At 42.5% G+C, this 24,664-nt stretch overlaps 1 protein-coding gene across 7 annotated transcripts in view; it reads right to left on the bottom strand.

Annotated features, from left to right (window-relative positions):
* Positions 1-24,664, bottom strand: part of ppp2r5a (protein phosphatase 2, regulatory subunit B', alpha isoform) — an 89,136-nt gene that overhangs the window by 27,609 nt on the left and 36,863 nt on the right. For all 7 annotated transcript variants that reach the window (XR_014758435.1, XM_084699618.1, XM_084699620.1 and 4 more), the window contains 3 exons: positions 11,547-11,743; positions 3,318-3,419; positions 3,058-3,150 (listed from right to left, as the gene is read on the bottom strand). Coding sequence is in view for 6 of the 7 variants with exons in the window: in XM_084699618.1 (XP_084555744.1) it covers positions 3,058-3,150; positions 3,318-3,419; positions 11,547-11,743 (392 nt within the window). In the remaining variant the exon portion in view is untranslated. The remainder of the gene's footprint in view (positions 1-3,057; positions 3,151-3,317; positions 3,420-11,546; positions 11,744-24,664) is intronic.

The raw sequence follows: 24,664 nt of genomic DNA, 5'->3' as shown, positions 1-24,664 counted from the left end.
TTATTCCAGAAGCAACCTTGAAACCGGGCTGAGCCGGCACCCGAGCAGGTGGGACACGCCAGCAAGAACAACTCCCTGATGCATGAGAAAGCTCAACCCTCTTTTCATCTTTTTATGTTACTGCACTGTATAAATGCTGGGGCAGGGACAGATAGTCAGTTGGACTTTGTGAACCAGCCCAAACTCTGTTTGGTCTAGGGAAATGTACACAACCCTAGAGCTCTGTACTTGTTGATTTCCAACTGCTGCATTAAAGCTGATATTATCGGACCTCTACGACTCCAGACCACTCTTTTTAGAACACAGACTTGTGTCATTGAATACCATCATTACATATTGGAATAGACACAGACTTTAAGTCCTTCACTAATCGACTTAATTATCATTATCGAATGGAAATATAAGTATCTACATTAATCATTTTTTACCCATATCACCCAGCCTTACCTGGAACCTCATCTAAAAGTGCAAATCTGATGCGTAACTGCTACCTTAGAGACATTGGGCTCAGCTTGAAGCCCACTTAGTCGATCGATTTGGAAGCCAAATAACAGGTTTCTATTTTTAAAAGGCCCGACTCCCGCCGTGCCCTGGATGGAAAAAGCGTAATAAATGAAGGGGACTTGGACTAGTCTATTTTTGTCGCACTGGCAAACACTGCTCGACAGGCTTAAGGAACATGTTCATGCATTCCGTGTGTCAGATCAATTCCCAACCATGAGACAAAGTACCTGGTTTCCTATATACATAAGCAAGGCAGAGACCATCCAATATTATTAAACAAATTAGCATGGCCACAATATAAATATATTGAGTATTGTTACACCATATGTATTATTGTGCTTGCGTAGCCGGGTGGCGTGCTGACTGAGAAGGCACTAGGAGGAAGTGTCTGTGGGTGCGCTAGGTAAACATGCAGCGAGGAAGTTGTGACCCCGGGATTTCCTTTTCATACCCCCACAACCCCTGAGCTCTCCTTCCTTCACTGATGATGGGGCTTCATGATAACCCAGAGCTCTCCTCCCTTCACTGATGATGGGGCTTCACGATAACCCAGAGCTCTCCTCCCTTCACTGATGGGGCTTCATAATAACCCAGAGCTCTCCTCCCTTCACTGATGATGGGGCTTCATGATAACCCTGAGCTTTTCTGCATGGGAAGTGTTCCTGCCAACTCTGTTCTCATTTCAACAGGCTCACCATCCTAAGGAAAAGCACGGTTCCAAAACAGCATACAAACAACTCATCTTAACAGTCACCAAGAACAATCAGCTTCTGAGATACAAGAAAAGGTTCACCAGAGATGATGATCCTAGATTTGAGGTTGTATTTCAGCGTGTATCTTGAGAGCTGAGGATGCAAACAGCTTGTTCAGATGTACGGTTGAGTGTAGGGTTGGACTGGCCGTCGGGAGATTTCCCGAACGTCCGGTCAAACGGGTGCGGCATAATGCAAACAAAAATTACAAAAAATATATATATATATCATAATAGTACACGGTCGTGGGACGTTTTTCAGTCCCAGTCCAGACTGATGGATGTCTCTGTCTGTCTGTCTGTCAAGTCAGTCCTTCATCTATCAGGCCAGCCAGCCAGAGTGATCACCGTGGTGCCATGACACCGGTCCCAGCAGGACACCTACTCATCCCTGGCCACATCTCTGACAGGAGTCTGTGGACTCCTGCCCCACCACCTTGACAACCCCGACAGCCCACACCATCCCAACACACTGCCTCTCACACCTCCCCGGCAGCCAGCACACACCGTCAAGACAGCATGATAGGGATTCTATTGACAGAGACATTTCTCATTACCAATATCTACAGGCCAAACCGTTGCTGTGAGTCCAATGATCAGCCCTGTAGATGCAGGAAAAGGCTTTAGATAACCATCAGACGCAAGAGTTTAGTTGATGCTATTCGATTCAGGATCATCGAAGTCAGCATTCTGTGAGGAAGTTGTTTTGTGGTACAGTGGCACTGTAGCTGTAATGACACGCCTAACTTCCTTTCTTACTGCTTTGTACTCACACACACTTTAAAAAAATATCACCAGACGTCTACAGGCTGAAGCACTCTCCCAGGTTGAATGAAAGGAGTCCACTAAGCAGTAGTCCGGTACAGAGCCGCTGGGACTAGTCTCACAGTCTGACCCTCCCAAGCCTGGCTTGCTGAGTGGGAGCAGGGTGATAGAAGATAATAAACCAACCCAAACCCCTCCTTCCCCCCCACCCCCCAACTGCCGTCCCCTGTTCCTTCCTGCAAAGTAAACAACAGCAGCTATTTAAAGCTCCTCCAATGCCGAGCTCACATCATGGAAACTCAGCCTTAGCACGTCAGACAGCTCCAGACAGCATTCCAGGCCGTGTCCCTGTTCGGTCACTTGCTCCAGTGCATGCTTGTTACCCCCTAACCCAGCTGAGGGTGATGCAGTAGCATGCAAGAGGGAACCACAGCCCCCATGCAAGGCTCTGGCTGGACCCTCTACCTCCTTCTTGATGAGGAGCATTAGTGAAACTGCATTCTGGGAAAGACAGAGCCCAGAGGGGATTAAGGCCAGCGGCATAAGGGGAAGCTCAATAATGAGCTCCAAACCAGGCTCCAGGCTGTGGTGTGGCTTGCCTCACAGAAAGCCTTTTGTTTAAACATAATCTTCTTCTAACCAGGTGGTTGCAAGAAGAGTTTTTATTTTATTTGAAGAAAATCTAAATCATCATTGTTCTTTTGTGTCAAGCGGAGGTTTTCAAAGACACAATTAAAAACTGCCACTTCTTACAAAGCAAAATCAAATAGCCACTACCACCCCCAGATAGATTTCCCTTTCAGGAGGTTATTCAATCATGGTTTGTGTTTGATGTATTGTACTAGAAAGCTTTTGAAGACGATATGTTTCGACGTTACATTGAAGCCTGTAAGACTGCAGGATTTGTATTTAGCACTATGAGTGTGACGCAGCTTTTGTAGTGCCAAAAGCTTCCATCAAAGAATAAAAACTGACACACACAACAACAAAACTTTTCATTGTAATAGTTTGGGAAATTAATGGCTCGACAGACATACCTGCAGCACGAACTTCTGGTCAATGTAGCGCTTTGCAATGCTAGGCTGAAAGTCTGGGTTCTCCAGAAAACGCAGGAGAAATTCGTAGACGAGCTGGTGGAGAAGCAGATCATTGTGATAATTAGAGTTCAGTCATCAGACCACTACACTACTTCTAATTTCATATGGAAATAATAAATGACTGTAGTATTTATATTACAGATTATGATCCAAAAAACTCCCAAATTCTCCAGTGCAGTAGCTAAGCACAGATATGTCACCTGTATGTGAGGCCAGGAGGCCTCAAGAGTGGGCTCATCCTCCTCTGGGTCAAAGTCTGGGTTTTCACTTGGCGGAAGAGTCCGGAATATATTGGTGCTGATCTGGGAATAAAAAGAAAGAACATGAGATATAAAATGGCTGCAAACAATGATAAACAGATCCGTCCACAAATCACAGCAATTTCACTCAGTTGACAAATCAAATATAATACATTAGACTTGCGAAAGATTTGTCCAGACGACAAGGACAAAGTAATCCTCAGGTTCCCGCTGCTGAAGTCCCTCTGAGTCGACACATTCATTAAAGTACTGGTGAGGTTAAGATAGCATTCTGTTTTCTCACTCATCCCTACTGTAGCACTGAATTCAAACACATTTGAATAGAATGACCACAGGGTCATTTGAACTGAAAGCCAGTGCCTTGTGACCTAGAATATGGTCAGTGTGCTGAACGCCTATGCTGCTATGGTCCCAGAACACATGACAGGGACAGGAAGTGACCCATCCCAGTAATAGGAATGTTGTATTAATGTATTAAACTGCTGTTTAATATATATTACAGAGATACAGTATCACACCAAGGCATGGCAAAGGGAAAGGGGGAAGGAAGCACACAGTGTTAGGAACTATACACCAAAATACTGAATAAATGCATCTATCAAACCCCTGTGGAGCATTTCGTCTAGGCCTATTCATCTATTTAATAGAAACTAATCAGCACATTATCAGTGGTTTGGCAAAGACCACTAGTCACCAACCACTGCTCTAGCTCTAGAGGACGCACAGGAAATGGCATGGCCTCCTGGGGAGAATAAATAAGGAGGAAGATAGAGACAGAGAAAGATAGAGACAGAGATAGATAAAAAGAGAGAGGGAGAGAGAGAAAAAGAGAGAAAAAGAAAGACAGAGACAGAAGCAGAGAGAGACCTGGCATCTTCCTCCCCTATCTTGTCTCCTGGTCCTCCTCCCTCCACACATTCAGGGTGGAATGCTGGGCTGTTCTCTTTGGCCTATTTCTAGCAGCAGGACGCCGTTGGGAGCCAGCTATTTGCAGGAGCCTTTCAGGTGGAATGGAGAGCCTAGGCTACAAGCTCTCACAATCCTGTCTCCTTAGACCAAGGGATGTCATTCTATTTCTGGTCAACTTTCACAGAGTCTCCTCCAAAACTTGGATTGAAAAGAAGGTAGTTGAGAGGATTGAGATCTTATTTTTGCACATATAGTTTTTTTTTTCGCCATAGATTCATTAGTTAGCCAGAGGGCAATGGGCTTGGGCACCTGTAGCAGTGTTGAGTTATTATGACTCATTCTGTCAGGGCATAAATGAGTGATGCACAGCACTGACAAGCATGTGAGTCAATCATAGTTTTGAATAAACCAACCATGATTTAGAGGGATTGTACAACTTCCTTTTTGCTTGATTGTGACTCAGCGTGTTTCAATACAGTGATGATGGATAAAGAATTAATAAACTAAATTGGAAAGAGTAAGCTACAGCCATTCTGGATTCCAAATCAACCACATGTTCTTATTAAAATGCAGCGCTAGAGACAAGGTTTGTAAGCAGGTCATCTCTGCTACAATCACAGCAAGATATTTTTAGCCTTGGGGAAATCTGAAGTGACACACAGTAGACGCTGGCAGAAGAGCTACCGTTCAGCCAAATCTTGGTGGGTGTGTGTGCGCGCAAAAGAGACAATGACCTATTGTCAGCCTGAACATCCAAGTGACACTAATAGCCGAGGAGAGTGGCAAAGAAATGTAGTGGCTGACAGTAACCCACTGTCTGACATGCAGCAGAGCTCTGAGGTTAACTTATAGTGCAACAATATTCTGTTGCTTTTGGAAACTTCTAAAGATGTGCCTTTTGGTTGGAATCCCACCAGAATTAGATCGACCAACATTCCAATTCACAGTGAGTGAAAAACCAGACTTGGTTTGCACTAGCCAATTAAAAATATGCAACACATTTCCACCCATTAGCTATGTACTACTGTTTCATTAAAACAGCTTTTTCTGGCCCGCTTTCCCAGAGTGCACTGCAAATGATGTGTACGCCCTTAAAGATAGCGGCTAGTGTTTCCACAACCCGCACATCAAAAGACGGGCGCTTTTGATGTGCGGGTTGTGGAAACACTTTGCTGGTTTCACAAACCAAGGTTTCTAAAGGGTTCTGGATAAGCTTCTGCAAGGATGTGGGTGGATGTGTGAGAGAGGGAGGAGAGATGGGGGGAGACAGATGGAGGGAGAGATGGAGGCAGAGTATTGAAGAGAATTGGAAATAATAGAAAAGACAGGTTTTTAGAAAGGCAAGTCAGAACGAAAGATGAGAGATGATGGAGAGGGGGGTGAGGAATAAAAGTAGGCTATCTAGAATATAGCCGAGTCCCACTTTGGTGTCGTCAACAGCAGCATGCCACACGTCCCTCCCACTCACACCCTGGGGCGGATGAGCAACAGTGTGGGGGAGCCGGGAGGACAGACACACACAGCCTGGTACTGACTACATCCTCTACCCCTCCTTTAAAAAAACATAAATAAATGAAGACCACAAAACACACTACAAGCTAAAAGGTTTTATAATATACTGTATATATATATATATATATATATTAGTGGTGGGCATAGGACATTATTTTTTTAAATCTAGATTAATCTCACTGTAATTTTGGCGTTAATCTATATTAATCTAGATTAAAATGGCTCATTTGAACTCTGCCGAAGGCATGCAGAAATGCATCACAAACCGCTTGAGAAAGCTGTTCTACTATGATAATTGGTGATGAAAATAAACGATGTTCAATAAGATGTAGCCTACTTGTTTTTATTAACTGTTTATTAGATTAGTTAGCTTGGCTGATAAAGCTGTGCTGACGGGCTTGCCTCGGTTGCACTCAAACATCGTAGTTTTCAGTGTTTCCCACAGATTAGAAAGCTATTTGTGGCGGGGGGGGGGGGTGTCATGTCAGACGTTTCTTTGTTAATAATTTGTTACACAGAACTTTATTATATTACTCCAAAATGATTCACACAATATGTGGAGGCCGTTGTTGGTTCTGTGGCGCACTGCCACGCATTAGTCTATAGCTGTGTCTACTACCGCGCAATTAAGCACTTCGAGAACTGACTTTCAGTGCTTAGGGCGCATCACTCACAAAACCAGCAGAATGGAGTGCACTGAATATGTAAGTGCACTGTATTGCAGTGTACTTCATAAAGTGCGCGGTAGTAGACACAGACTATGTGTGGGAAACACTGGTTTTACGACGTCTCTTCCCCTGCGCTACATCGTGCTTGGCCCGGCATCTTCCGCATTAGCTAAGGGGTGCTTTGCGTCTAGGTGGTATTTGAGACTGGAAGAACTACTACAGTAAACTAGCACAAGGTGCAAACCACCTTAGTCAAGGTTTCCATTGAGAAGCTTATTAAAAACACATTTTCCTTGAGCTTCATAGTTGCATCCATGTTAGCACGTCACGTTTGATGTGATAATTTCATACACAAGGCATACACACAGGTTCGAAGACTCGTTCTCGCCCCCCAATACAATTCGGTAGGTATAGGCCTACATCCGCGCTAAAATATCAAGGTGAAAGTCATCATAGCTTGCGTAGTATAGACCCAGCTCCCAACCCAACTTTGAGAATAGAAAGGTGATATTTTTTTATTGCCCGATAGGAGTCTTACGTTCAAGCCTATAACGGCCCACCACTAATAAATAAATATAAATATATATATATGTTATACTTATAATCTGAAGATATGGTGAAGTGGAAGAATATGTACTACGTTTTTGATCAATTTCTCAAAGTTTGAAGCAGCACTGAAACTCAGCACAGTAGGTTTGAAGTGTTTTATTTGAAGTCAGAGTGACAAAGATTTCCAATACAACGTGAGCATGATTCTGGAATCAGACTATAATGTTTCTCTGGACATTCGTCTTACATATTTTCCCAATTATTTTACGAGGTTCTACCATTGGAACAATACGTGTTGGCAGGGCCGCCCATAAGGGGGGAAAGCTTTCTGGGGCCCAGCCGTGGTGCAGCCCAGCCGTGGTGGAGCCCAGCCGTGGTGGAGCCCAGCCGTGGTGGAGCCCAGCCGTGATGCCAGCAATAATCATGTTCGTCCTAAATATTTATAAAATTATAACCAATTTTATTTTGAACTGAAATACTCACCATTACTTTAAAAAAAGCAAACATAAACATTATGTTGTTGCTTTAGTAAAATGTAGCTTCATAATGAACCCCTTACCCCCTAGCCTGGTCCTAACCAGACTTTCGTACATTTCATTTGTACTGAGAGTCTGGCCTCGCTCCATTGACAAGCGATGACTTCCTTGTAGACGGGTACTCTGTTGAAGTTTTAAAACTATTGACTGAGCCACTCTGATCTGCCATAACCAATTGCCATAACCAATCGCCTTAGCCAATTCCTTCACCTCTACTGTAACAGAGCTAGCTGCCGTAGCTGGAAAATCAAACTGTTCCCGAACCCCGTGGGGAGGAGTGCCACAACATCATGGCCACCAACAAAACTTGTTCTTGCTTCGGCTTTAGTTTATAGATATTCGGCAGTGTTGCCACAACGGACCAAATGGCTTTGCTCGCATCTTTCTCCGCCGCCATTACGGAACTACAACACAAACTGGCGCACAACATCACCGTCATCGTTCTCAGCCACTCCCTCTGTTCGCTGATTCACCGGTAGAAAATCAACCTGAAAAATCTGACTTATGTACCGGATGGCCAGACCTAGTACAGAAGCAAAATCCAAATTTAGCGGAAGTACGTAGGGGAGCAGAGCCAGGCTACTTCCCCCCCAATTTTCAATTCTAACTCCATAATCATTACCCACCTTCATAATTACAATAGTGTGTTGTTTTTTTCATAACAATGATTTTAATTCCATAGAGCCCCCTCCCGAGATGACCACTAGTTAAGCCAAGACTCAACAAGCAACTAAATTACCCCTAATTTATCCCAAAATAGCATTAACGTCAAGAGCAGGTCCAACGTGTTTCACCAAAACCTTTCTTGTTGATATTTACATACACTTCAAAGAAACAGAAAAAAATAAAAGTCACTGCAAGAAAATGCCAGATGTTTGTTTCATCACATCAAATCGTTTTCAAAGAGGGGAATCGTTTTGCTTAACTGAAAAGCAATTTCCAAATGGTGCTGGTGTGTTGGACAAGGCATGAAGCTGCCTGAAGCCCTGCTAATTCCTGGTTCATTCAGCAAGCACCTCTCTCAGACCCAGTTCTCTACCCAGAATACCTTGCACAGGTCCCCGGGCTGGTGCCACGTTCGCTTGTTTCAACCTCTCCCACGCCCCCCATCTCTCCTGCTCTCCACCTCTCTTTACGCCCTCCCTCCCTCCCTCCGGTTTTAATCCCGTCTAGTCTCATTAGAATGGGCCAGTCCTGCCATGGATAGGGGATAAGAGGCCTGACAACGGCCGCCATAGGCAACAAAGCCTTTTATCTCCAGCCCGCGTCCTCTGGGAGGCTAAGGACAGGACAGGAGACACCCTCGCCCACGATCCCAATTAGAGACACTCAGAGACCATGCGCAATGGAACGTTTTGAACTATGTGGGCCGGCCAAAGTGGGATGTACTCATTGTTCAACCAACCCTGACGTATTGCTGATCCCAACCTGGTTGATAAGAGGACACTCATTTGAGTAAGAGGCCCAGATGAAACCCCATGGTGAAGGAGGTCTGAGTGATTGTGCTGACCATGCCCAGCTGCTAGCTGATGAGGATGAGAGGATGCCCTAGCAGCACTCACAGGAGTACTGCCTTTCCTAGCGAGGTGCACCTTGTTGGCTGGGGTGTTGTCATGTGAGCGTGGACCAGAGGAGAGGGATGTTCAGCCTCAGTGCTACACTGGAGGGAACTACACACACACACAAAATAACACACAAATATATAGATTTTTATTTCTAATAGAAATTCACTTTTTCTGCGCTGTTCAGCATAACTGTGGTATCAAAATAGACATTGTTTTCCCAAAATAGCCTATTATATCTGTCAACCCTGACACACACCCGTGTGAGAATATGCTGTGTGTCGCCCACACTCTAACAAGCTCCATCCAGCTGACATAGAGGGTTATGTAACTGGCTACACACACACACACGCACATTAGACGAGTCCATTCAATTTACCAACCATGAACACTGCACAGGAGGGAGAGAGGAAATACGAGGAGGGATGTGAGAATGTGAGACAGATATGTTTGAAGACCTGAGCGGGGTGGGGGTGGGAGGGTGGGATATTGGCATCAAGAGAAAAGGAACAAATCATGGTCTGTCAGGTATATTTGTATTCAGGATTGAGCTGTGAGTGAATCATCGCGTGGACTTGGCAGGCTGCTCTCTGTATGTAGGGGGTCTAAGGGACAATGTGAGGGTGCAGAGACTAGAGACCAGACATCTAGAAACGGCAAGAAAGAAAGCAGGAGCAGCAGAAAACCAGGAGACGGGGGTGGTGAGAGAACATTGTTGACTTCTGAAACGACACTGTGTAATCCCAGTCTCGCATGCTGGGGAGATTTAGAAGAAAGAGAGAGTTGATGAGTGTCTGTTATAGTTTAGCTAAAATCCCAGTGTTGCAGCCGAGGCTGTGCTGTCTGTCCACTGAGAGAGCCATCCCTTGATGGGGCTACATCTGTGATGAGGCAGTTTGTAATTTCCCATTGCCTCAATGATCAAAGTGCTCCTCGTTGCTCCAGCATAATAGACTGCATCTAAAACACCCACTGCTTTATTAGCAGGGGCAGCAGAAGGTTGAGAATCCCAGTGAGGGGTTAGGGTGTGCGTGTTTGGAGGGGGGTGGGGGCGCATCACCCCACCATTACTTTAGCTTCCTTATGTCATCACCTGAACACCAATGAATACACTACATTAACACCCCCCCCCCCCCATATTTTGATACCACAGTTATGCTGAACAGCGCAGAAAAAGTGCATTTCTATTAGAAATGAAAATCTATATATTTGTTATTTTGTGTTTGTGTGTGTGTGTAGTTCCCTCCAGTGTAGCACTGAGGCTGAACATCCCTCTCCTCTGGTCCACGCTCACATGACAACACCCCAGCCAACAAGGTGCACCTCGCTAGGAAAGGGGGGGAGCTCTAGTCTAGTGTCCCTCTCCTCTGATAGTGAAATTTCCTGTCCCTGGGAGTAATCTGTGGTCTCCTTGGCTTGGCTAAGCATGTGTGATGGTTACCTATTACTGCCAACCCTGCCACAGGAAGGGATAGACATTGTACATCTTTCTGACCTCATGCATCCCATTACACCAACCAATCTCCATCCCTGACGCAAAGGTTAATTTAGGCTGAGCCAATCGCTGCTGCGATGCATACAAAAACTTGTTTGTGGCCATTTTGAATTGACAACCCTGAGTGGAGAAGGTTAGCATGGCATCAAGGTCATCTTTATTATCCCCATGGGTCAACTGGTTGCCCAGCCAGCCAAACAATTCACATAAAAAATACAGAAAATTACAATGTGATTCAAAAGGACAATTAGCATCAGAGACAAATTAGCTTTTTAAATCTCTTGGTCCTGCATCTTGGCATATTGTATCTGGACCGGATGGAAACAAGCTGAAGTAACTGAACAGTCACTGGACCTGACTGGGTCTTCTCTGTGGCTCTGACTCAGGGCAAAGGGACAAGGCCTGATTAAGACTGCTTTGTCAGGTGCTACCCCAGTATATTTGTTACCTCACACTCCTGCCCCAGTGTCCCTCCTTCCTGCCCTGGGGTTTCTCCCTATCTCCTGCCCCAGGATTGTTCATCTACCCACATTCAAGTAAACTGAAAAATTGCTAGCGCAGAAAATTATGGCAACTCTTCAAGCCAGAAATACATCTGATTTTTATATGTGTCTGGTGCTATGATAGCACACCCTCAGGGGGGGTTGTAAGGAATTGGGACACTGAAAATGTATAACGGTGGCCTAAAAGTAAGTGTGTGGAAGTGCAACCTCTTTCTGGGATCCCTCGCTCACAGCATCACGCTGTCTGACAGTGTCAACTACTACTTTCATTCTAACATGGTTCCTGATAATAGATCCCTACCTAGGACAGTGCTACTGAACAGAACATGTACTTCTCATCAAGCCCCCACAAATCTCACAAAGCGTCTTTATTTGACCTAGTGTCCAGTATTAGAAGAAGCCAACATGTCTAATAAGGGGAGATGGGTTCCTCACCATATTGGAGATCTCTGGATAGGCAGACTCCACCAGCACGCCTCTGTTGGTGGACACGTAGTCCACCAGCTCGTTGAGTGTGGCCCTCTTGATTTCCTTGCTCTTCAGGTCGGTGACAGAGTCCATGAAGTCGAACAGCATGCAGCACTGCTGCAGCTTCTGAGTGAACAGCTCCTGTTGCTCTGTGGAGGGCGCATCTGCAGGAGCACAGAGAGAGAATATAAGGAAGCCACATCTAAAATAGGGATGGAATATCTCTCTCTTAGCTCTTAGCTCCAATAGCTCTCTCTTGGAAGTCGCTTTGGATAAAAGCATCTGTTAAATGAATAAATGTGAATATAAATAAGAAAATATATACACATTTTTAAAAAGAACAAAAGAATGTTAAAATATTACAGCTGTGAGGGAAAACGTTCAACAGCGAGCACAAAAGCCTGCCCGCTCCAGCCCTGACAGTGAAAACCACAGCTTGGAATAATAAATAACCACTTTGACAATAGAAATTATCCTGTGTACCCAGGATCATAACTATATTTACACAGTCCTTATTCAGATCACAAAAGAAAGGGAGAAGGATTGATATCTTATACAACAGTCAACAGGACTCAGAAATAAGACGCTATAAGCACTTATCTTAAACTGCTGGAGGTTCTGGCTAACCGGCAAGTTTATGACATATTCGACTCAATAGGCCTGGTGGTACTTTGTCTTTGCCATTTCAGGCCAGTACAGTCACTCAAGGATTTTAGCATTGAGCCATTGATGGATTAAACGGTGAGTGTGTGCAGGGTTATTAGAGCTGTCAAACTTGACCCCGGCCAGGCTATATACAGTGTCTGGCAGCCTGCCAGAAATACTACATGATGTGAAGGCTACAGGAGAAACTTCAGTGATAATGTTAGCCTATAGCTGGCAGCCATTGGGGCTAAATTACCTCTTAACTGACACCAGGACAATATGTACCTGAAACCACTGCTCTGGAGTAATTTACAGCCACACAGTGTATGTGTGTGTGTGTGTTTGTGGGGGGGTCTACGTGCCCTCTGCTGGGGGCAGTCACACACACCAAATGAAGAAGCAACAGGGCTGTAACAAGGCTCTCCAACTCACGCTGAAGGTTTGGAGGTTGTATAAATGCTCCCTGGGTAAACAGTCTGGGCTCGGTTGAGAGTAGGAGATTTTATTTTTTATAAAAAGTTAACACCACACAACATTTAGTGGCAAAATCCATAATGTCTACAAATTATTTTAGATATGGTATAAGTTTAGCTAGCTTGCAAATACTGAGGATAGCCTACGGAAGTTAAGTTAGCCAATGTCGATGCTAGCTAACATTAGTTACATTTCACTGGGTCTTGCAGCGCTGCTTGATTTACTGAAATTATTATGAAATGTTATGTACTACCCATTTGCCTACTTTAGCAAGTCACAGTATCCCCTGAGAGTGTAACTGAGACGACACAGTAAATAATTCCTCTTTCAAGTAAATTAGTTGCACGGTCTGTAGAGATCTTGGAACAAAGCCAATTTTTAGTATTTTGCTAATGCAGAATTCGGTCAAATAAAATCGGTAAAATAGACGTATTGACTGGCACATAACGTGAAGTATCATGGCATTTTATTTAGTTTGATTTTTATACTTTCTTGTGGAAAAAAGGTGGAAGACCTGTTAAATAGACCTGCTGAAATAAACTGTTAAAAGGGATTTGATGATCACTTGCATAATGATTAATTTTTCTGTGTTGTCATCATTCTTTTTTTTTTTTTTTACAAAGCAGCTGATATTGCCAAAAGCGACAGCAAGCTAGTGGACTGCCAAGTCACTTTCACTCCAAAATGGCGGAAACGTAGATCTGCTACTGGGCACTGGTGTTGCAATGGAGCATTCTATTGGCTTTCACTTCTTGTCAATATAAGTTATTTGCCCTTATCTGACAGAGTGTACCTGCACAGATGTGCAGTTCTACAGACTCTGAAGAGCAGAGCAGGGTGGTGTAGTAAGGTTGTGAATACTGGCAGAACCATGTTGAGAACACGTTTCCACTCACTCAAGACCTCCTGTTAGTGACTGAATAAAGCACAGACTGGACCATGATAAGATGATAGATTGTGTGTGTTGGGGCGGGGGAGGAGGGTAAGAGAGAGAGAGTGAGGAGAGACTGACAGGCCAACAACCTGTCACTTTCATCTGTGGAGTCTTCCTGTTCCTTACCATCAGATAAGCTTTCATTTCATTTTTTTTTAAAACACCAGTCACAGTCCCTGCCATTACTGAATCATTTTTCACAATTGAATGATGAAAGTGCTATTCGTAACTAGAGGTACAATTTCTGGGGAAATTGTAGGGTGTGCTTGTTGCAGATGTGACAGGCATGTAACAGCTGTAGCCACGCTCCGTCACGACAAGGCTCGTTCGCCACTCACTGGGCTCGAACGCACAACCTCCGACTTGCCAAAGCGGGACCACTACCAGCTACGCCAAAGAAAAGATAGCTCTTCGTTGGCGCGTGTGGCCTGTTACATACCTCAGGAGCGAGTTTCACAAGTATAACTCCGTTACACTTATGTGTCTGTTTATTAACTGTAATTTTAAAAACTGATATTTCTGTATATTTTAAATGAAAATGCCTACTTAATATTTCTGAAGATTGCAGTTCTAAAAGCATACATTTTTTGCTGCTCATTTACAATTCAAAATACTAAAAGTGAACTGTAGAATGAAACGGCTGTCTTCTCATTTCCCCTGCAAGAGGGAATAGTGATAAGCTATAGCAGCCTCAGTTGAAAAGTTCAAATTAAGATATTGAGCAATCCTGTAAAAATTGTCCTAACCTCTATGACTTAAACGTCACCTTGTTTTTCCCTTCTAGTGATATTTTATAATTTACTGATAAAAGTATTTGGTCTACTCATATGGCATTCATTCATTCGGAACCCCCTTTGAAACAAGCTATTCTAAAAACGTTGTCCCTGGCAGTATTTAATGGAATCGCGATTCCAACAGTACCATCAAAACGTAAATAAGCTTGACATTTATTCAGGGGAAAATGGCTAATTCAAGATAAGTTTGCTGGAAGGGATCATTGTTAGTAACAATGCCAAATGCGACATTTGGTCTCAGTCAAGACTAGTCTAATGCCCTGCGTGGAGAAGCTGACCCCCGGTAAATTTTGCTACGAGCAAGCTAGCTGCTGTTGCCAGCCAAACTTCACTGAGGGGATTGTTTGAATTCTCCGGAAATGAAAAGCATTTATTTTGACAAAGTTTAGGCTGTGGTATTGAAGACAGCGACGCACCACACAAGCTCGAGTTTAAATACATTATTTAATGGGCATTACTTACTGTACATGCAAGTCTTGAATTTCTTAAATGTATGATGCTGCTACCACAGCAACGATACAATACTTTCTGTGCAACAGTTTTACCAGCACATCTATGCATGTCGTATCTATGCGTCGTTGCTAACGTATGCTGACGTTGTGACGTTAGGCGAGCACTGAGTTCCCTTTGTGCAAACAAGGCACTTTTTGCCACAAAAACGTTTTAAGCTCCTAAACCGTGCAACGGAACGTAAATGAACACATAACCCCGGTCCTACGCAACCTTCACTGGCTCCCAGTCAAATACAGGATAGACTTTAAAGGTCACATGATATGCCGTTTTTGGATGCTTTAATACAGGCCTTAGTGGTCCCCTAATACTGTATCTGAAGTCTCTTTCCTGAAATTCAGCCTTGGTGCATAATTACAGCCACTACGAGCAGTCCCACAATGACCTTTCCTCAAGATGCGCTGTTTCTGTGTCTGTAGCTTTAAATGCTAATGAGGAGGAGAGGCGGCACCATGCGCTAATGTTTACAGTGGATGTATCGCAATGGCTCGTAGCCCGTGCTGTAAGATGCCTCGAATGTTCCCAATTCTCATCTGATCACCCTGGTTTGCAGAGGTGCACACTCAGTCATTTAAATGAGGGGAAAGGCAAATGTAATGCTTCGTTCCTTTGCAAGTTATGATGTTTTTCGAGGATAAAAACACTTGCACGGTCATAGCTCAGCTTCTCATGGGCGGGCCAGATTATCTGGGCGGGCAAAGCAGATAGAGGGGAGGTAACCTTCTTCCTTGTGACATCACAAGGAGGAGATTTTCAAACCGAGCGTTTGAGCTTTCATTTTTTTAAAGGCGGAGAAGAATACCCGGGGCTTGGTTTACACCTATCGAAATTTCTAGCCACTGGGGGACCAAAGGCAGGCTAGGGAACTCATATTAATGTTAAATAACATTTTCATGTCATGTGACCTTTAAAATATTACTCACCACCTACAAAGCCCTAAACAACCTGCAAACTCTGAAGGGCTGAAAAAGGTGACACATTTTATACAGCCCAGCCTCCCCCCCCCTCCCCCGAGAAGAAAATAAAGGAAAAGACGTCAGGTAACAGTCAAATTAGGCCGTAAGGTGAAGCCGTTTTTCGTTTCATACCGTTCCCATATAAGGGGCACTACATTCCTTTGATTCTGATAAAAACACAAAGTTCTCACACACAAAGTGTTTAAAGTCAGCACAAGTTCTTTCATCGCGTAATTATATTTTGATCATGAGTGATGAGGAAATCATCACGTGCTTGCCGCTCAACCAATAAAGTGGCCGCTTTTTGTAACAACATTTAAAGAGTCTGAGGTTGTCTCCATCAATCTCGTAAATATCAAGTAGCGAAAAAAAGGAAATTAAGGCCAGACCTTCAAAACTACGTTGTAAGGATTTTAAACAATGCTATATGCATCTCATGTCCATAAAGAAAGAAAAAACTAAGTATTTTATCTGCACACGGTGGGATACATTCAGAAAACCGGGCCAAACAGTGTCTTGGCTTGCAGGGTGAGAATCAGAAAATAGCGGAAATTTACAAACATTGTCTAGAAGTTGACAATGTTCCCGAAGACACTGGGTTTCACTCCACTTGCTACAGGCGTTTCATTGACATTTATGGCAAAGGCAAAAGAAAGGCATTTTGTGTTGCTTGTGAGAAAGATGAATACCTGACTGTATTTACAAATATGGGTAGCAGTTTTTACCTGGACCAGTCTAACTTTGTTATGTTCAAGTATTGTACTGTTAGATGCACAGAACAACACAAGGTCAGACTGGGCACTGAAATTCTTAAGACAAGACAACGTAAGCACCTGGCATAACATAACATATAAGTACACAGAACATAAATTACATCTATGCTAAGCTTAAATAACCTCCTAAATATACAGATAAATATAAAAATTACAATATACTAACCCCTAAATACACTCAATAACCTATAGCTAACCCTATAAACCTATTCTAAACTAAGTGAAGTACAGTGAAGTACAATAGTGCAATATTATTGATAGTGCAACCAGTAGCTGAAGTGACGGTGTGTAAAGTGACTAGTATGGAGTGAATCAATGTCCACATCAATGTCCAATCAGAAGCCGGATGGCCCTTGGATGGAAACTGTTGTCCAGTCTGCGTATGCGCGACCAAATGCTGCGGTAACGCCTACCAGAAGACAACGGGGTAAAGCGACTGAAGTATGGGTGGTAACAGTCTCTTAGAATCCTGTCAGCTTTCCTGAGGCATCGTGTGTGGAAGGTGTCCTGTAGGGCTGAGAGCTTCCTGCCGATGATGAACTCAGAACGGACAGACAGGAGAACGGACCACACTATATAGGGGACATGGGGAGTCAGATGGCTGTGCGGTAAGGGAGTCGAGCTAGTAATCAGAAGGTTGCTGGATCGATTCCCTGCCGTGCAAAATGATGTTGTGTCCTTGGGCAAGGCACTTCACCCTACTTGCCTCAGGGGGAATGTCCCTGTACTTACTGTAAGTCGCTCTGGATAAGAGCGTCTGCTAAATGACTAAATGTAAATGTACATAGGGCCTTGCGGTCCCTGTCTGTGCAGCTCCTGTACCACACTGTGATGCAACCGGTCAGAATGCTCTCTATAGTGTATCTGTGAAAGTTAGTGAGGATGACTCCATGCCGAACTTCTTCAGTCTCCTCAGGAAGAAGAGGCCTTTACGGGCCGCTTTGACCACCTTGTAAACAGACCAGGTGAGATCATTGCTGATGTTCATCCCCGAGGAACTTGAAGCAGCTGACCTTCTCCACTTCGGATCCGTTGATGTGTAGGGGTGCATGCTCCTCCTCCTGCCGCCTCCTATAGTCCACAATCATCTCCTTGGTCTTGCTGACGTTGAGAGAGAGGTTATTGTCCTGACTTCATGATGAACTACTTTGCAAATATGTGTGCCACCTTTATGGCCACTCATCTGCCAAAACCATGAACGGTGCAAGATACAAAGCATTCTGCATGGCATCGTCAGCTTTGCCAGAACTATCCATGCCCCCGACAAAAGACGCTAAGAGACTGTTACCTCCCATCATTCAGTCTTTTTACCCCGTTGCCTTCTGGCAGGCAATACCGTAGCATTTGGTCTCACACATGCAGACTGGACAAACAGTTTCTTTCCGAGGGCCATCAGGCTTCTGAATGAACATTGATATGGACACTGATACACTTCTCACTAGTCATTTTACACACTGCCACTTTCAGCTACTGGTTGCACTATCAGCTATATTGCACTATTGAACTTCACTTGTCTTAGGTTAGCTTAGGTTTATAAGGTTAGTATAGGTTATTATGTGTATTGTGTATTTAAAGGGTTTACTATACTGTATTGTATATTATTATATATTAGGAGGTTTATTATGTTTTTGCTTATCATAGATGTAATCTATATTCTGTGCACTATATGTTATGTTATGCCAGGTTGCTTTGCGTTGTCTTGTCCTAAGGATTTTTCAGTGACCAGTCTGACCTTGTGTTGTTCTGTGCATCTGACAATAACATACTTGACTGGAAATCCAGCCCCTGAAAGTGTGTTGCAGGTAGTCCACTACAGTTGCAAACAAGGCAAATGTGAGTGTGGAAGATGTTCCTGTATGTCTGCAAGACTTTCTTGTATTGATTTGTCGGTGCCAAAATTGTGCAAATGTTACCCAGGAAACAGAGGAAAGGGCTACATGGGATGACAGCTCTGACTATAGCAATAGGGATGATACTGATGATTAGGGATGATTCTGATGAGGAAAGATGATACTGATGAGTAGGGATGATACTGATGAGTAAAGATGTTACTGATGATTAGGGATTATACTGATGAGTAGGGATGATACTGATAAATAGGGATGATACTGAAGAGTAGGGATGATTCTGATGAGTAAAGATGATTCTGATGAGTATGATACTGATGAGTAGGGATAATACTGATGAGTAAAGATGCGCTGTGTTGTATTTTAGGTTGTTTTTTAGCTGTAATGAATCTATTGTTGAATTGTCAAATGTTTGGCATTATTCAGAATTAAGTGTCGGGGTAGCATTTTGAGTCATTTCAGCCAACTTGGGCCAGTGTGCTTCTTTCTTTTTATCTTTCTGTGATTACACTGTGCCTACTGAACATTTTGATGTATAAAACATCACAGTTTTGCTAAATTTACAATGTGTATGTTTAATTTTGCTTGGTGCCAATTCATAAGCATATTTTCTACAAATGTACCATATTTCATGGTCTACATTCACACTTGAGTATAGTAATGCACCAATACCTGTCTCAAATGTTTAGGTACATGTATAAATGACAGTTTGAGAACTATTTTGTGTTGCTAAAATGAATAAAAATAAAGTTAAAAGCAAAACCAGCAGCATAAGAATTTCGTTTTTTTAAATGTAAAATCATATACATTTATGGATTGTGACAAAAAAACTGCAGGATATTTTGCGGAGAACTTTTAACATAAAGTCAATAAGGGTGTTGTCTATGCAAAAATGCATTTAAAAAGTAGTGCCCACGTGTGGGAACGAAAATCACTTTCTTGCCACTTTTTCCTAGTTCACCTTATGGCCTAAAAAAAGAAACAAACGTTTCAGAAACAAAAGTTCGGAAACGTTATTTCGGTTGATTATTCCTCCACTTCAATAATACCAATTGGTATTGTGTTTTATATCGTTGGAAAGCCTGATTAGTCACCTTTACAACGAAGCAGAAATCCCCTTCACATGGGTCTTGACCTCGATCTTTAGCCAGGCCCAGCTACATTTGCACCTTAGCCCTGAGTCCAGCTGTGCTATATAAATGGAATCCTTCTCTTTAAGCTCGCTCATTCTGGAAAACAATTGTCAACATTTTATGTGCTGGACCAGGGCTACTTTTTCATGATCATAAACGTTTGTTAAGGTACTCCAACTGCATTAAATCAACGTTACATGATCCGCCAGAGCAGGTGTTTTGATCACACATTAAACCAGACACCAATTGGTCTTGTTTCATTACGTGTTCGTAATGAAATTACGAACGTATATTGCTGCAACATTGTAGGTAGGCCACTGCAACACATTTCGCTGATCTTACGTTAGCTGACAAGCTGACTAGTCGACAAGCTGACCAGTAGCCTTTTCAAAGAAGACGCTGCAGTTCACTTGATTGTGATTGGCCAAATGACTCGCCTGACGTATCCCCAAAGATGCTTTATTGTGAAGACGACCGCAGTAGGTTTTTGAAACTCCCGTTTATGGGAAATTGTATAGCCCCCCCCCCCCCCCCCCCCCCAAATAAAAATAAAAACTCTCTGGATCTACACGTTTCACGTGGATGACTTTTTTAATTCAAAACGGCTATTTTCACAGAAAAGTGACAAGTTTGCAGATATGAACCTGGCCCTTCACTACCTTTCAGACCTCCTCCCCCTCCACGCCCCAACCCGTTGTCTCAGGTCCGCCGGTGTTGGACCATATTCTCACTCCCCCGCAGAATTCCACTCCCCTACGCGTTAAAGCGCACTACCTTCCTAGCTTATTGCCATGTGTAGATTGTAAAAATCGCCTAGGTTCGCCTATGTTAAGCCTAGGTTCCCTCGTCTTAGGCTTTAAGAAAATTGTCAATAGGCTATTTCATTAATATTTCATTAAAATATAAGTCATGATGGGCTGCACTTGAGAGCCTATACGATTTGTATGTCGTGCTACATGTAAAATCTGAATGATTGTCTCACGGAAACAGACGTAATGTTGAGCTGCACTTGAGAAACGATGTTGTGCTACACTGTCCTATAATCACAATGAGGTAATATGTGAATTATGTTGTAGTTGCAACTGCTGTTATCATAGTCACTGTCTGGTTAAAGCGAGCATCCTTCTTTGTATTCATTTGTACTAATCAATTTTAGTAGAACTAATCCCTTCTGATTCTTGATTACGTTGTACTTGCTATTATAGACTATACTATACCTGCTCACAGGTCCCTCCTACCACAATTCAACTTCTATTTCCCTCTCCTTAAACTACTTGCCACACAACTGTTTTGTGTTTACAATCATATCCATTGTATAGATCCTGCTTCCCACAGCCTTGTTAGGATCTTCTCACTTGCAATGTACAGTGTGCTTGGTTCCTGAGTCGAGCCTGGACCCTTCGATTCCCTTCGTGACATTTTGATAGGTTCCATAAAATGTATTTTAAACAAAAACTATAATAATACATTTAACACAAGGTAGGAAAAAAGAAAAAAATTGTGATAATTTAAATAAAAGATTTAACAAATTCGAGGCTTGATCATGAAAATCAGGGCTGTTTATGGCAGGCAGCACAGACATATTCTTCTCAGTTGGATTTGAGCACAATCATAATGGAACCATCTGAGGTAGCTTTCACAGCCAACCAAAAATTTTGGATAAACTTTAAGACATTTTTGTGGAATGATAATGAATGATCACACATTAGGAATGACAAAACTGGCACTGTCATCTATAACATCAACATAACAACACAAATAACATTACCTCTTATACAAAGAAATACCAATGCTTCATTATGAATATGTCTAGTAGTGAAAAAAGTATTGAATTCAATACCAGTTGACAAGCTATAACCCAGTTAGTGTCACCATCCAGATTGTCCACATCCCCGCATAGTTGGGGAGTGTCAGATCTTATAGCCCCAAGATATGGGGGGGGGGAGGATTTCGGCAGGTATAAAAAAAAGTGTTGCCAAAATCCTACTGCCCTTCTAACTTTTACATTTTTGCAACTAGTATCAACATCTTTTTACGGCACACTTTACAGGGCATGAGAAGACACCAAAATAATTTTGGGGTGTGTCAGATCTTATAGCCCCAAGATATGGGGGGGAGGATTTCGGCAGGTATAAAAAAAAGTGTTACCAAAATCCTACTGCCCTTTTAACTTTTACATTTTTGCAACTAGTATCAAAAGCTTTTTATGGCCCACTTAACAGGGTATGAGGAGCCACCTAAATAATTTTGGGGTGTGGCTCACCCAATTATTTTAGCCATTTTTGGCAATTTTACCAGATCCATCATATTGGACATGTGTAACTGATTCACTTGTTAACTGCAGTAACAATATCACTTGTCATTTATAACTCAGCAGTACAAAGTATAAACATAATGAACGAATGACTCAAAAAAAGATTTGTTCATTTTACTGAACGAGATTCAAAGAACCGATTCAGTCAAATGATCCGAACTTCCCATCACTACTAACTAGCCTCCGCGGGGTTACTGCCAACGTTCTATATGCAACCCATGACGGCAGTCGTAACACAATACTTCACTTTCGTGACATCATAGTGACAAACACAGATTCCTAGAATTATAGATAGGGCACAGTCCACAATGTTGGTGACACACACATTTCAGGAATTCAAGATAGATAGTGCAGTGCCCGTGATGCAGCAGGTGATGACAGTTCTTCTCAATGGTTTTGGTATTTATATTTCTCTGAAGAACTTGTTCAACCTCAAAATCTATTCTAATCAAATTGCCAATGCTGTGGTAGCCTACATTCATGCAAATTATTATGAAGCCTTCATTTGTGTCTGCTGTTTCCTACGTTATAAATTTGTAGGGGGTTAAATATTGGCCAAACAACCTAAGATAATTCCCCTATGGTTTAAAGGAAGACGAGAAACTGATCAATGGATTAGCATGAACCAAACAATGCCAATACCAATGGAATTACAGTTATTTGACTATGGGTTAAATCAGAGCAAGAAGGGTCAAAGTACGGTTCAATTAAATATACCTTTAATAACATTGCAAATGAATGAAATCAATTACAAGGCAAACATGTTACAAAATGAAGGTTAACTCTTACCTACGCTACCATGATTATTGTAAATGAGAGTGACAGCAAGAGGTGAGCAAAGAGAATGAGTACAAGGACAAGCCAGAGCTGAGAAGGTCTCAGGAGATCAAGAATCCATAGAACAATGCTTCACAATTCCCTTTATACACAAGAACAACCAATCAGACCACTTCTTGACTCTTACTTATCAACATATGACTAGCAATGCTACAGTAAGTTACACAAACATATATATTATTTATTATTTTCCCACCCTTAAAAAAAACATGAATTTTTGCACTACATAGACAAGGTCAGTGTCAAAATGTTCGTCTTGGTCCTGATTGCGTTGCTTGTATCCCTGCAAACATTCCGTTTGATGGTTTAGGAATAATGTAAGTTTTTGAGGCGAAAAGTTAAGCTAACGTTGGCTACTTAGCTGGCCACAGTCACAAATGTCACAAACCCATGCGCTCATTAACTTCTTGGAGAAAGCTAGCTACCTAAAACTGCAAGACAGCTGCAGAAACACCACAGTCAAAGGCCAAGGTGGTAACTATTTGCTCATTTAACATTGTGAGAATGTTGTGTGTGAGAAGTAATGTACAATACGATATACACTGATATTATTAGTACATCTACTTTCGGAAACAGTAGTCTACTATTTCACTAGGCGTTAGCATCATGACATCATTAGCTTCTGTTGAAAAACACATACAACAGCGGTCTGTAATACATCCTTTTTTAATTCGTAATAAACATGCCTCACAAAAAAAAACTTTTAGTTTAACATTATATTAAAAGTAAACAATTCGATGGTGAAATTATCATTATAGGCCTGTAGTTGTAAACCAGTGTAGCTCACTAACGCTGTACGGAATTAGTAGTTTTTCGTGCTGATCTTGTGACATATAATGATAATATCTTAATTATGGGTGATTCCACAAGTCTCACTAAGGTTGTTTCCAAACCTACCTATCTTCACTTGCATACATTGGATTTAGTTCTCACGCGGGGAATCAAGATTAGTGACGTCATTGTCCATCCCCACAATCCTATATTATCAGACCATTGCCTGGTTACTTTCAAAATGAACCTCTGCCAGAGCCTCGGAGGCACTGAGAATATTTTTACTAGCCGCTGCATAACCCCAAACACAGCTCTGGAACTGGCTAGTATTCTACCCGCTGCACTAGAAGCACTTGACGTCCCAAATAAATCATTAAATGCTTAAACGAGGGATCTGAATTTGGTTCTTTACCTATCCCTCAACTCTGTTACCCCACTCAAACCAAGGAAAAGAAAAGACAAGAAACTGGCTCCATGGTATTCAGAGGAAACCCGCACTATCAAGAGGTCCACTAGAAAGCTAGAACATAAGTAGCGTACTACTAAATTGGAGGTTTTCCACCTGGCCTGGAAGGACAGACAAATGGAGTACAAGCAAGTCCTCATCAGGTCCAGATCAGAATATTTCTCTAAGTTGATTAGTAAGAACAAACACAACACTCAGTTCCTATTTGATATTGTTGCAAAACTCACTAAGAAAAGTACACTCTGTGTTAGTTCAGACCTTTGACCCAAAAATGCACTAAGGGACAAACTACAGACTAGTCCTGGAGGAGTGGCCATCAACACTGTACTTTCCTCTATATCCAGCATGCTACTTGTTGAGGCTCTCACTCAATTTAACCCTATTTCTATGGAAGCGTTCATCGAGCTGATAGACTCCTTGAAACCCACTAGCTGCCTTCTCAATCCCCTCCCTGCCAAACTCTCTAAGGAACTTCTCCCTATTATTGGACCACCAATGCTCAGTATTATTAATGAATCTATTGTAACTGGCCAAGTCCCCGACGATTTCAAACAAGCTATTATTAAGACCCTTCTTAAAAAAAAAAAACCTGGATCCAGGTTGTCTTAGCAACTACAGGCCAATTTCAAAT

Source organism: Hypomesus nipponensis, chromosome 6 (genome assembly GCF_054491055.1).
Source record: "Hypomesus nipponensis isolate SF chromosome 6, ASM5449105v1, whole genome shotgun sequence".
NCBI lineage: Eukaryota > Metazoa > Chordata > Actinopteri > Osmeriformes > Osmeridae > Hypomesus > Hypomesus nipponensis.
This window is presented reverse-complemented; position numbering and strand designations above follow the sequence as displayed.